Source organism: Eulemur rufifrons, chromosome 7 (assembly GCF_041146395.1).
Source record: "Eulemur rufifrons isolate Redbay chromosome 7, OSU_ERuf_1, whole genome shotgun sequence".
Lineage (NCBI taxonomy): Eukaryota > Metazoa > Chordata > Mammalia > Primates > Lemuridae > Eulemur > Eulemur rufifrons.
The window spans coordinates 274,838,586-274,852,689 of NC_090989.1; the positions used below are offsets into that span (position 1 = coordinate 274,838,586).

Sequence of the window (14,104 nt, forward strand, 5' to 3'; positions counted from 1 at the left end):
TATTTACCTGAGTAAACCAAAGTCCAAAGAGGATAAGTGAACTTCAGAAACTCACAGAGCAGTTCATTTAGAGTTTGAGGACTGAGATTGGCAATGAAACAGATTTTTCTTACAATGAATACTTTAGAGACTGGTTTTCCCACATGTCTCTACAAAACCACTGGCAGGGAGCTCTGGGGATTGTGTCAGATGCTACATGCAGATATCGTCTCTTTTCCTGAGTTTCTGATCAATCTGGCTGACTCAGGATCTGGGGTGACCTGCTCTTATTACTCCTTCCTTGGAGCAGAGGAGGGTTCCATGTCCCAGGAGTCCCTTCTGCCTTAAACAGAGGAAGATGCTGTCTTTTCATGTGGCCCTCAAATACAGCTTCTCCACTCTTGACAAGTGAGAACCTAGAGCAGAAGAGTCAAACCCTTGCCTTAACATGAATAAATGAGGAACTCTTCTTGTCCCAACTCAGGATTGACAGTAAGTCATTGCTCACACTTCTCATATGTTGGTGAATCAAGAGAAGCAGAATGGTCCATCGGAAATAGTTTCAGGAACTCTGTTTTTGATATTAGCTGTAGTGTTGATCTTGGACAGATTTCAGCAGCCCTTTAAGATTCTGTTTTCTCATTCATAAAATCAGGGAGTTTTATTAGATGGCTTAACGTTTTTTTAATCCCTAAAGGGTAGAGTGGCTAGGAAGGTAGCTTTGATCAGAGGACTATTTTATTTGTGATCTTAACCCCTAGTCCCTGAATCTAGTTTCCTGAAATTGCCATACACTCCTGAGAGAGACTTGACAGGTAGATGGAGTGTGTCAGGTCAAGTTGGCTAAGTTTTCGAATGTGGAAAAGCAAGAGATTTGGGGAACATTATCAAATTGGGAAGGATCATAAAGGAACAACCAGATATGTTCATATTAAATCTGAACCCCAAGCACTAATTTTACCAGCATTCTTTTCTAATTAAAACAATATTTAGTTCAAATGTAAAATGTAAACAAATCATGCATTCAGTATTTGTATGAACATGCAATTGATTAGACTTACTAATTCAACATCCAGCAATACTTTTTTTCATTTTCACAATTTTGAGTATTTTCTATACACTAGAACCTATGCTAGGCAACCTAAGATCTTCATTAAGGGCCATCTGTTTTATTAACTGTCTCTATAAGTAAAAGTCAATGCTTATAACTAAATAATTACATCATACAGTTTTATCATAGCTTAAAAATTATTTGACTGCCCATATATCTACTATTTTATTCAATAGATGATTACCAAAAACATACTAAAAAGAAACAAGATGAATAGAAATGGCACTCAGGAACACATAGTCTAATGGGAATGAGTCCCCAGATACAAGGCAGTATGTCAAGTGTTCTACCAGAGTCCTGTATAAAGGGATGTGGGAGCACCGAACATAAAACAATGAACTCCAACCGGAGAATGTAACACGTTCTCAGAAATTGACACCTGAGCTCTTACCTGGTGGGGAGGAGGAAGAGACATCCAGGAAGGTGGAATAGCAGTAGCATATCATAGAGTCAGGAAGATAAGTTGTTTGGGGACTGTGAGTGGCTTCCTGGGTGAGAATGTGGGGTGGCCTGGCACAGGAGGAAAATGTCTGTCTTGCATAGATAGCTGGAGACAGAATCATGAAGGGCTGATTATGCCATGATAAGAAATAGCTTGAACAATTTCCAGACGGCAGTGAGGAGCATCACAACAGCATGTAACACAGATTCAGTTATCCCTCTTCCCAGAGAAGGAAACTGAGGTTCAGAGAAGTTACATGAATTATTCAAACCCATGCTATTAGGCTTGATGCAGAAAGCTAATTAAGTTTTTCTTTAAGCAAACTACAGATTTTTGTCTTTATTTTGCTCAACCTGAATATTCTCCTCAGAAAAAAATGAGTTCAATGCAGTGTTTTTAAGTGTATAGATACAGTGGAGATCAGATTTTGAGGGGGGAATATAAGAAATGCTCCCAGGTTGGCTTAGACCCATTAGCCAGGGTGTTAGAGCATCTGTCATAATAATAAAGTTAGAACCAAAGGACATATCTTTTCTCAAAAGTCAATTGTACAAAGTTTTATTAGTTTACTTGCCCAGAATATCAGAAGAATTCTGAGAATATTAATTCATTTTTATAAATTTTTCATTTGGAATCAATGTAATAGGTCTACATGTTTTTATTAAATAATGAAATTCCTGGAAGTGTGCATTCTTTGAGCAAGAAAAAGTTCAAAGTAGAATAAATGTTCACTTATTTCGAATTCTTACTATAAAAGTGAAATAATTGAATGAATGTAACAAAATATGTCACTGTACGTCCTGCTATCTGCTTAGCTTCTGAATTTGGACTTGGTTGAAATCAGGGGAAGAGGAGAGAGAGGTACCAGAAAGGAAGGAGCCTGGGGCTTTCAGGATAGCTCCACCTCAGAGTGGAAATTGTGGTTCTAGCCCATTAGCTTTGCAAGCATAGAACTGGACCTTGTCCAGACATTGGATTGGACCAAAGTGGACTGACTCACATCAATCACATTCACAAAAGATTGAGGCATAAGCCAAAAATATCCACATCCTCATTTTCTATATGAGAACTGGAACTGCCAAACTGAATGGACATTTAAATTTCCTGATGGTGCATCCTCTCCTTGTGGAAAATATGCATGAGGCTGAACTAGAGTCAGAAATTGATTTGGTGAATGTTGAAAGGCAGCACAGCAGAGTGGTCAAGAACTTAGGCTTTGACTTAGACAAATTTCACTTCAATACCTAGTTGTGTGGACTTCAGCAAGTTATGTCACCAATCTCAGTTTCTACATCTTTAAATTAAAGGTAGTCATGGTGCAGGTGCACAGGTTTATCGCTTAAGGGAATCCGGTGCCTGGCAACAGCTGGTGCTCAGCCAGTGCTAGCTCTTGTTATTACTCTGACTTTTTCATAGAGGCAGAGCAAGGGCTGTGGATTGGATAAACTTAATGCCCAGTATTATCTAGTTATGAGAGCCTGGTATATCCTCACTGTGGCTACTATGGGAAAAAAAAAGATATTCAAATCACAAATCTCTGAGCAGCGCTAGAGACAAACTAAGGCGTGGCTCTGGGGGCAAACTAAGAATTTGATGCCTTTTATTCAGAAAACATATAAATCTAATAAATATAATAAGGCCATTTTAGAGTAAAGAAGGGTTTAGGAGCTGGAATAGACAGTCTAAAACTTAGGTTTTTAAATCCAAAGGGCAAGTAGAAGAGGAGCCAAGCTGGGTGGAGAAGCACCTGTGAGTGAGGAGCATCAGGGTTGTCAGAGGGAAAGCACGTATAATTCCCAGGCACGCTGGGGGACACTGGAGCAGTATTTTTTGTATGTCCTATAGCTTTTCTTAGGGAAAGTCTTACTCCAGAGTAGACTATGATGAAAAATTCTTGCTCTAAAACTTATTTTTGTTATTATTTGCACAGGGTCAAAGCCGTTTGATTTTTGTTCTTCTACTTGTCAGAGCTGCTTTTCAAAGAATAGACCCTGGCTAACTTGTAAGAACTCTGGGTCTCTCAAAACCTCCATATTGGCTTCTGTGTAACTGTGTTCTATCACAGTTAAAAGTAATCTTTTAATTACAAAGATAACAAGTGCTGGTAAAAATTTGAGTAATACAGAAGCTAACACCTATCACCCTTCAACCCCAACTCACTCTCCAGAAGTAAACACCTTTGGCATATGTTCTTTCAGACAGTGTTCTTACATAGAAACATTTCTATGCTTTAATTTTACTAAAATGGAATTATAAATAGACAAACTGTTCTGGTGTTTTACCTTTTTACTTAATTATATTATTATTAAATGAAAATATTAGTGTATACTGCTAAGATATGGACACTTCAGGGCACACTTTTACATGGCGGCTGACCTGCATAGTGGGGAAAGCTGAAATCACTGGAAGGAGCCTTAGATATCTGATCAAGAGCTGACACCAATCTATAACTGGAGAAATGGTCTGATCCAAACTTTTTTTTAATGTGCAAATTATAAATTCAAACTTTACCAAAACAGAATTGTTTAAACCAAAGCATTTTTTAAAATGGGGATTTGAAGTACTTTTAATGCAGTATTATTTTACTTTTTTGCTATTTATATTCTCATAAAATTTATTTCACACAGAATTCCAGATATGTACAGAAGCAACCAGACCAGCATCTTCGAATTTCTTCTCATGGGCTTGTCTGAGCACCCAGAGCAGCAGCCTCTCCTGTTTGGGCTCTTCCTGGCCGTGTACCTGATCACCGTGGTGGGGAACCTGCTCATCATCCTGGCCATTGGCTCTGACCTGCACCTCCACACCCCCATGTACCTCTTCCTGGCCAACTTGTCCTTTTCTGATATTGCTTTTATCTCTACAATAATTCCCAAGATGCTAGATAATATTAGCTCAGGAACTAAACTGATTTCTTATGGCGGGTGTCTGACACAACTCTACTTCTTTGGCCTATTTGCAGATCTGGACAACTTTCTCCTGGCTGTGATGGCACTTGACCGCTACGTGGCCATCAGCCAACCCCTCCATTACACTGTGACCATGAACTCCCAACGCTGTGTCCTGCTGGTGGCTGGGTCATGGGTGATCACTATCTTCCATGCCCTAGTACATACCCTCCTAGTGACCAGGCTCTCCTTCTGTGGTCCCAATATCATCCCCCACTTCTTCTGTGATCTGGTCCCACTCCTGAAGCTGGCCTGCTCCAGTACTTATGCCAATGACCTGGTGCTCATCCTTGTGGCAGGAACGCTGCTGATTGTGCCCTTTGTCTGCATCCTTACGTCTTACTTTTACATTGCATTGGCCATCCTGAGAATCGATTCCCCGCAGGGTAAGCAAAGGGCCTTCTCCAGCTGCACCTCCCACCTCTCTGTGGTCTCTCTGTTCTACAGCACAGCTATTGGTGTCTATTTATGTCCTCTAGCATCCCACTCAGATGGGAAGGACAGAGTCTTCTCAGTAATGTACACGGTGGTGACCCCCATGTTGAACCCCTTCATCTATAGCCTGAGAAACAGGGATATGAAGGGGGCACTGGAAAAACTACTCAGAAAAAAACACCCTAACACTCTTTTAGGACCTTCGGGTCCTAACTCTAAGACGCAGAGCTGAGAGTTGAAAATTGGTCTTCCGAGAGCCCAACCACTGTAGCTTCCCTGAACCTAAGACTTCTTTGCTGTCATGTTTACATGTTGAAATACGGGTTGACATCTGAGGACAGGAGGAAGCCCGTGATACTAGTAACCTGTAATCATGTTTGTGAAGTGTCCAGGCTCTGAGTTGTTCACTACCTGTTCTCAAAATGGTTCTTGCTTATTTATTTATTTATTTATTTATTGATTTTTTTTTTTTTTTTTTTTTTTTTTGAGACAGAGTCTCACTTTGTTGCCCAGGCTAGAGTGAGTGCCGTGGCGTCAGCCTAGCTCACAGCAACCTCAAACTCCTGGGCTCAAGCGATCCTCCTGCCTCAGCCTCCCGAGTAGCTGGGACTACAGGCATGCGCCACTATGCCCGGCTAATTTTTCTATATATATTTTTTTAGTTGTCCATATAATTTTTTTTCTATTTTTAGTAGAGACGGGGTCTCGCTCTTGTTCAGGCTGGCCTCTAACTCCTGACCTTGAGCGATCCACCCGCCTCGGCCTCCCAGAGTGCTAGGATTACAGGCGTGAGCCACCGCGCCCGGCCTTATTTATTTATTTTTTGGATGCCAAAGAGAAGTCCACAAGTGGGGGACTTGTATACACATAAAGTGAAAATAGAAGTCTAAATTTTTGTTTGGCTCAAGTTCTAAAGGAACTATGCAAGATTTTTCTAGCCCAAGAACATAGGATTCATTACATATGATAGAATGAAACAAAAAGGAAATATTCTGATATTTTACGCTTGAACAGGAAATGTTCTATAGAATAAGAAGGGGGATTTAACTGAAGTCCTGGGTTCCAGTGCAGCCCTCACATTAATAAATTGTGTGATAGCTACATATCTACTTAAGCACTCTGCACCTTGGTTTCCAAATTTATAAAACAAGTGATTGGACTATGTTAGTCTAAGGACCCCCACACATACCCCAGTTCTAATAGTATTTAGTGTTATAGTGACAGAAACTCAAGACTTGAACTCATAAGTTACAAATCAGGACCCTAAGTCCACCACTTTTACATCATGTCATTTGAGACAACTTCCTTCTCTCTGAGTTTTGGTTTCCCTACCTGTAAAACTGGAAGAACAACTACAGCATAGGATTACTCTGAGTGATCAATAATATGTGAACTTACTTTGGATCACAGTAAGTGTTCAACAAACATTTGTTGAATCTAAGTCTTCAGAGCTGTTATTTATGCTGACAAATCTTAGAGCTTTCCTTCTGTCCCTTTGTTGGTGCAACCCCCAATCACGTGCACCCCTGGAACCCATTTCCAGTCTTCTTATCTGTTATCAAGAATCTTCCAGGTGATTAGTTTCTCTGGTATATATTTTGGAGGTTTCTTCTGAATGCGGAAGTGGAGAATCCTTTAAGGAGAATTCTCCCAGTCGTTATTTAATTCCTCTATATTTGCCTCAGACGGGTATATGAAAAAATGCTCAATATCATGAACCATCAAAAAAATGCAAATTAAAATGATATGACGTTACCTCACACCTGTTAAAATGGCTATTATCGAAAAGTGAAAAGATAACTATTGCAAAGATGTGAAGAAAAGGGAACCCTTGCCCACTGTTGATGAGATTGTAAATTAGTACAGCTATTATGAACAAAAGTATAGAGGTTCCTCAAAAAATTAAAAATAGAACTGCCATACTATCCAGAAATCCCACTACTAGGTATATATCCAAAGATCATTAAATAAATATGTTAAAGAGACACCTGCATTCCCCTGTTCATTACAGCATTATTCACAATAGCCAAGATATGGAATCAACCTGAGTGTCCATCAACAAATGAAGGGATAAAGAAAATGTGGTATATGTTATGTGAAATGAGCCAGGCACAGAAGGACAAATACTGCATAATCTCACTAATATGTTGAATATAATAACATCAAACTCATAGAAACAGAGAGTAAATTATTGGCTACCAGAGGCTGGGAAATGGGGGAATTGGGGAGATGTTAGTCAAAGGACACAAAATTTCACTTAGGAAGGAGGAATACATTTAAGAGATCTATTGCACATCATGTTGACTACAGCTAATAATGTATCGAATATTTGAAAATTGATAAGAGTATATTTTAAGTTTCTCACCAAAAAAATAAGTATGTGAGGTAATGCATATGTTAAATAGCTTGATTTAGCCATTGCACAATGTATACGTATATCAAAATATCATGTATTATACCATAAATATATACGATTTTACTTGTCAGTTAAAATATAAGCTGAAAATAATGATGGCATCAATATAGCAGACCAATATTATCTTCTGTAAAATGTCCACATGTCAAGGCCCCTTCCGACTATAATAGAGAGCATGAACGTTATTTAATGCTGTTGGTTCCATGTGCTCCCAACTTTATATTTTCATTCAGACTAAAAAGAATGCATCTGCCAGTTTAAGAGCTGAATATCAAGATCTAGAGGCAGTGATCATTTATTCTAGTAATGACACCATATCTGGAATAGCAGCTGCGATCAGGAATATCACTTTCTCTTTTTTTTATTTTAGAATATTGTGGGGGTACAAACGCTTTGGTTACATAAATTGCCTTTGCACCACCCAAGTCAGAGCTACAAGCATGCCCATCCCCCAGACAGTGTGCACCACAACCTTTAGGTGTAAATTTACCCATCCCCTCCTCCCCCCTCCTACCTGCCTGACACCTGATGAATATTACTCCCATATGTGCACTTAAGTGTTGATAGATTAGTACCAATTTAATGGTGAGTACATGTGGTGTTTGTTTTTCCATTCTTTTGAAACTTCACTTAGAAGAATGGGCTCCAGCTCTATCCAGGATAATACAAGGGGTAGTTTAGCATTTTTTATGGCTGAGTAGTACTCCATGGTATACATATTCTTAAATTTACAGTAGTCCACTGACACACACCATGATCCATATGGTTTTTAAAGGGACCACACTAGTGAATTAATAGAGGTATAGTGGGCACTGTCACCCCAGCATCATGTAAGCCTTTGAAGATAGCATAATTTCTGTCATCCCACCTAGGATGTCATGTCGCCTCTGATTTGCTGTTTTATCTCGGAGTGGGGGCAGTTTCACAGGCCTCTACTTGGCTTTTCCTATCACTATGACTCTTACCACACAGGTCATGGAACCAATGTCAGGTTTCTGCCAGATGCTTAAAATATCCTTCTCAATATGTACTACAAACAGTGGTATGCCAGGAGGGAAAGGTAGTGAATGTGGTCTACCCTGGTGAGGAGGAGAGGTGAGGTTCTCTAGGACCACCTTTAGAACATCAATCGGTAGGTCCTCTGATCATATATAATAAATCTTTTCTAGCATCCCTACTGTTGATTCCTTTATCAATACTCTGCAAGGTAGTTCTAGCATATCCATCTCATTTTCTTTCTTTTTTTTTTTTTTTTTTTTGAGACGGAGTCTCACTCTGTTGCCCAGGCTAGAGTGAGTGCCGTGGCGTCAGCCTAGCTCACAGCAACCTCAAACTCCTGAGCTCAAGCAATCCTCCTGTCTCAGCCTCCCAAGTAGCTGGGACTACAGGCATGCGCCACCATGCCCAGCTCATTTTTTCTATATATATTTTTAGCTGTCCATATAATTTCTATTTTTAGTAGAGATGGGGTCTCGCTCTTGCTCAGGCTGGTCTCGAACTCCTGAGCTCAAACGATCTGCCCACCTCGGCCTCCCAGAGTGCTAGGATTACAGGCGTGAGCCACCGCGCCCGGCCCCCTCTCATTTTCTATAGGCCACAATCATATCTAAGCTTTGAGTAGCCACTTAAGCCATGTGTTAGAACCAGCTCTATGATTCTTTGGCATTTGTTAAATGTGTAGTCATGAGTGATGTCTCATATCACTATACTGAACTGTTTTGTTCATCACCCTTATATTCAACCCTTCTTGGCCATTACCCTCAAGGTCCATTTCCAGGCATTCTCTTAGTCCCTTCTAGTACATATTAGCCAGGTCATAAAAGTCTTATTATGAGTAAGCCCTTTAGTCCTTTTATCCCATGGCAGCGACAGTACTGCCCCAGCCAGACCATGCTAAGACCTGGCCCTCGTTGTTAGAATCATGGGAGGTGGGCATGGGTGATCTTGAAAAGAGCAAATATCATCTTCCTAGTTGTCTTCCATAAGGAAGGTCTTTATTTGGTACCCATGCAAGGGGAGAATGCTAACCTCTATCAACAGGGAGCAGATCTCTGCTCTTGGCCCAGAAAGTTCAGAAGAACCAAGGATTTAATTGTCTCAAGTACATATGGATATTCTCATCCTATGCCCAGGGTACCAGTTTTTCTTTATCAAGACCCTGATCTCAACTTATGAAACTTTCCAGGACTGTGCATCTAGATTTCTTCATAACTTTCACCATTGGATCTAGGTCTCTATAGACAATAACATGGAGACTTGTGGCTTTCAGACATGCTCTGGACCAATCTGAAGCTTTCACTTTCTTCTTTCAGTGTGTCTATGGGCATTCAACAAGTCAATTAATCCCAAATTTTCATAATTACCATTTTTCCCATCTGTCTCGAATGTTAGAGATATAGTACCAGCCAATTCACCCTAGTTATACCTCAATCTCCTCCTTTTCCCCACAGCATGCCACTTTCCACAAGCTGTGGTACCCATTTTACCACCTGGTGGCAAGTGAAACAGTCCAGAATTCCAAACCAAAGAGCTGCTTCTGAAGACCACTTTTTGTGTCAATTGTCTTAGTTTCAGGACCTCTTGAAGCAGAACTAGAGACAGGAAATCAAGTTCAAGTAGTTGCCTTGGGAAGTAACAACAAAAATACTGGCAGCAGAATAGAGCAGTGAGACAGAGAAGGAAAGAAAGCCAGAAAGAGTGGATTATCAAACGACTATGAATGTTATTCTGGTTGCTTACCAATGGTTATTTGTAGCTATTCTGCTTTGACAAAGAGTGAAGGGGAAAGAAGATTGGTACTTTTATTAAGTTTTAATTTTAAAAATTAAAAAAATTTTTAATTTAAAATTTTTATGGGTACGTAATATTTGTACATATTTAGGAGGCACATTTGATATTTTGATATAAGCTTACAATATATAATGACCAAATCTGGGTAATTAATTTTTAAATTTGAAAGTAAGTTTTAAATTTCATTACTAACATCAGGTTTTTGTGTTATTTTTAGTGTTTATTAATAATTTCTAATTATAAAATACTTATCCTTTATCATGTTTGACACTTTTATCAATGGATCTTAATAGGGTAAGCATGATTTTGATCAGACTTTGATTTTTTTTTTTTTTTTTTTGTTGAGACAGAGTCTCACTTTGTTGCCCAGGCTAGAGTGAGTGCCGTGGCGTCAGCTTAGCTCACAGCAACCTCAGACTCCTCGGCTTAAGCGATCCTACTGCCTCAGCCTCCCGAGTAGCTGGGACTACAGGCATGCGCCACTATGCCCGGCTAATTTTTTCTATATAGATTTTTAGTTGTCCATATAATGTCTTTCTATTTTTAGTAGAGACGGGGTCTCGCTCAGGCTGGTCTCGAACTCCTGACCTTGAGCGATCCACCCGCCTCGGCCTCCCAGAGTGCTAGGATTACAGGCGTGAGCCACCGCGCCCGGCCCCAGACTTTGATTTTTATTTATTTATTTTTTTTGAAGCAGAGTCCCACTCTGTCACCCTGGCTAGAGTGCCGTGGTGTCAACCTAGCTCACAGCAACAGCAAACTCCTGGGCTCAAGCAATCCTTCTGCCTCAGCCTCCCAAGTAGCTGGAACTACAGGCATGTGCCACCATGCCTGGCTAATTTTTTCTATATATTTTTAGTTGTTCAGCTAATTTCTTTCTATTTTTAGTAGAGACAGGGTCTCGCTCTTGCTCAGGCTGGTCTCAAACCCCTGAGCTCAAACGATCCGCCTGCCTCGGCCTCCCAGAGTGCTAGGATTACAGGCGTGAACCACCGCGCCTGGCCTGATCAGACTTTTAGATAATACTAAACTGGGAAAATAATTGAATATATTGGGTGAAAGAATCAAGTTTCAAAAACGACTCTCAAGTTTGGAATGATGTACTAATTCTACAAGAAAATGTAAAGTGATGTAGAGATGTGTAAAATTCTATACTGGCCTGCAAAAATGGCTTCATACAAACAGCATTGGGAAGGGGGATGGGGAAAATGGTAGCATGACAGCAGCATGAGTCAACCCTAGATTTTTCATGGACTCAAGTTCATTGACTGCTGTTGAGAAAGTAAACATGATTTTTGACTTCATAAATAGAGGTAGAGACCCAAGTAGGTGAAAGTGTTTAGTCTGCCCTGATGACAACCTGGAACCTAGGTTTTATCTTTGACTTTCTTGTCTCTGTCATTCCCTCCATCTAGTCCATCACCACATATTATCAAATCTACCCCAGAACTTCCTTTGAATCTGCCCATTTCTCTCCATCCACAAGCACTTCATGGTCTGATCACCATCAACTCTTTCCTGTATACTCACAATAATCTCCCAGCTGGTCTCTTTACACTCAGTTTTGTGTGCCTCAGTCTTCCAAATTATTCTTCACATAGAAACCAAGAGAATTTATAAAAGTGCAGATCTTGGTGTTCTATGCTGCTATTTATACCTTTCAGAGGTTTTCCCTGTTGCTGTTGGAATAAAGAGCCAGCATGTTTACACGGTCCACAAGGCCCCAGGTGACCCAGACTCTGCGTCTTCTTTAGCCTCACCTCATAACGCTTACTTTTTTCTCTTGTGCTTTTTAACCATGCTTCTCTGTTTTGACAAATATGCCAAACTACTCTGGCCTCAGGAACCTAGGTTCTTTCTGCCTGAAATATTTCCTCCTCATCATCTTCTCCCTAACTCCCACTCATTCCTTAGATCTCAGGTGAAGCCCCATATCCAGACTGATCTCCCAGGTCCTCCCTGGATGCTCTCCTGGGATCAGCTGAGCTGCCAAGCCATAGTCACCAGTACTGATGTTAGAACCACTGTCTCATGGGCCCCACTCCCCAGACAGGGCAGTGAAGTTGGACAATGACACACCTGGGACTCCACGCTAGTGAGAACATGGAATCCAAGCAGAAGCACCTGATAACACCTCAGCCTCCAGCACCTTCCCCAGACATGTCCTCTTGTCCCGAAAAGCAGAAGCACCAACCACTGGGAGTCTGGTGCTCTACCCTCAACCCCTCCCTGATGCCTTTCTTTCTGCTGTGCTGGGCCGTCTCCTCTGTCTTCCCTGGGTGGTCTGCTCTGTGCTGCTGTCAAAACAAGACATGGTGACACATGCTGCCTGAAGGTGGGTAGAGGCACCAGGCTCAGCCCACACCAGTCCAGCTGAAGGTCCACGGTAAGGCACTTGGAGGGCTCCACACAACATATGGCAGTTTCTGAAACTTACACAATTCCTAGATAGGCTTTCAGTAATTTTGGGAGGGAGAACTCTCTTTCTCAAAATTCTTTTTTTTTTTTTTTGAGTCAGAGTCTCGCTCTGTTGCTGTGACCATGGCATCAGCCTACCTCACAGCAACCTCAAACTCCTGGGCTCAAGTAATCCTCCTGCCTCAGCCTCTCAAGTAGCTGGGACTACAGGAATGTGCCACCATGCCTGGCTAATTTTTCTGTATATATATATTTAGCTGTCCATATAATTTCTCTCTATTTTTAGTAGAGGCGGAGTCTCGCTCTTGCTCAGGCTGGTCTCGAACTCCTGAGCTCAAACAATCTGCCTGCCTCGGCCTCCCAGAGTGTTAGGATTACAGGCATGAGCCACCGCGCCCGGCCTCTTTCTCAAAATTCTTTGCACAACATGATGAGTATCAAAGTTTGTCTTTGACCCCATAAGTCTTCTTGTTTTTTCTTTTTCCTCCCTTCATAGGGTATCTTCTCTACACCATCCTCAATAACACTATATCTTCGAGAACTGTCTCGTTTTTCCCTCATTAAAACCTGTCCACAAAAAAGTATGAATGATTTACATAGTCAAGATTATTTCCTTTTAGGGAAATTTTCCATGAGTCAGTGAAAATAACTAAAGGACTCCGGAGAGTTTCAACCAGTTGGGGAGGTATGATGAATAATCAGACTTAGGTGACCCAGAAATCATCCTCTGGACATGGTTGTCATCTTTGTCTTCTCTTACCAACTGGACCCAGACTTTTCTTCCCAATTCTGGGAATTAACGATCAAGCAGGAAAACTCAGAGAATAGATTAAGTTGTATTATCCAAGTGCCTTCTCTATTTTCAAAGTGCAATCTGTGGATCAGATTGTCAGCAGTTTATAGGGACCTATTCTGTGATAGGGAACCCAGGTTCCCATAGTAATTTAAAACAAACAACTTCTCACTGTTTCATAGGGCTTTTAAAGGGCCTTCACATCTATAGTCTCTTCTGTCTTTTAAATAAAACTTGTGTATTGAAAGCAGTTATTATTCTTCCCATTTCCCAGATGAAGAAACTAGGGCCCCCAACAAGGGAAGTGATTTTTCTAAGGTCTCAGAAATTTTCATGGCAGACCTGGAACCAAAGCCCGGATCTTCCATTTCCTGGGTCAAAACTCATTCCCGCACACCACACTGCTGTTTGTTTTTTATCCTTACCCTTTTATAAAGCAAGATTCTCCTCTAGTAGTTCCCCATTCTTGGCTCCCCACCTCCTTGCCCACACCACAGTCTCTCCTCTGCCCATATGCTACACTGTGGGTCAGGCAGGATAATCTCTGCCAGCCATGAGGAAGACAAGGAGGACGCCAAGGTTCCAGGAAGCTCCCCTCCAACCACTTCTGGGACTCTCTCCAGCCTCATGTGTAGCTTTGTTATCACAGGAGCTACCCAGACATTGGCCCAGGTAGCAGCCCCAGGCTGCTAATTGTCAAGTAGAGCTCAGTTCATTCTTAGGCCTTCCCTAGACATGAAAAGAGACATCCTGTGTTTCTTATACCATAATC

General features: G+C 41.1%; 1 protein-coding gene across 1 annotated transcript; it reads left to right on the forward strand.

Annotated features, from left to right (window-relative positions):
• The first annotated feature begins 4,169 nt into the window (after positions 1-4,169).
• Positions 4,170-5,147, forward strand: LOC138386006 (olfactory receptor 1f45-like). Its single transcript, XM_069472161.1, has one exon. It carries the CDS (start codon positions 4,170-4,172, stop codon positions 5,145-5,147), a length of 978 nt encoding a protein of 325 aa, XP_069328262.1.
• The last annotated feature ends 8,957 nt before the right edge of the window (positions 5,148-14,104 follow it).

Coding starts and splice junctions, on each gene's coding strand:
- LOC138386006 (XM_069472161.1), top strand. CDS start 4,170: ATGTACAGAAGCAACCAGACCAGCATCTTCGAATTTCTTCTCATGGGC.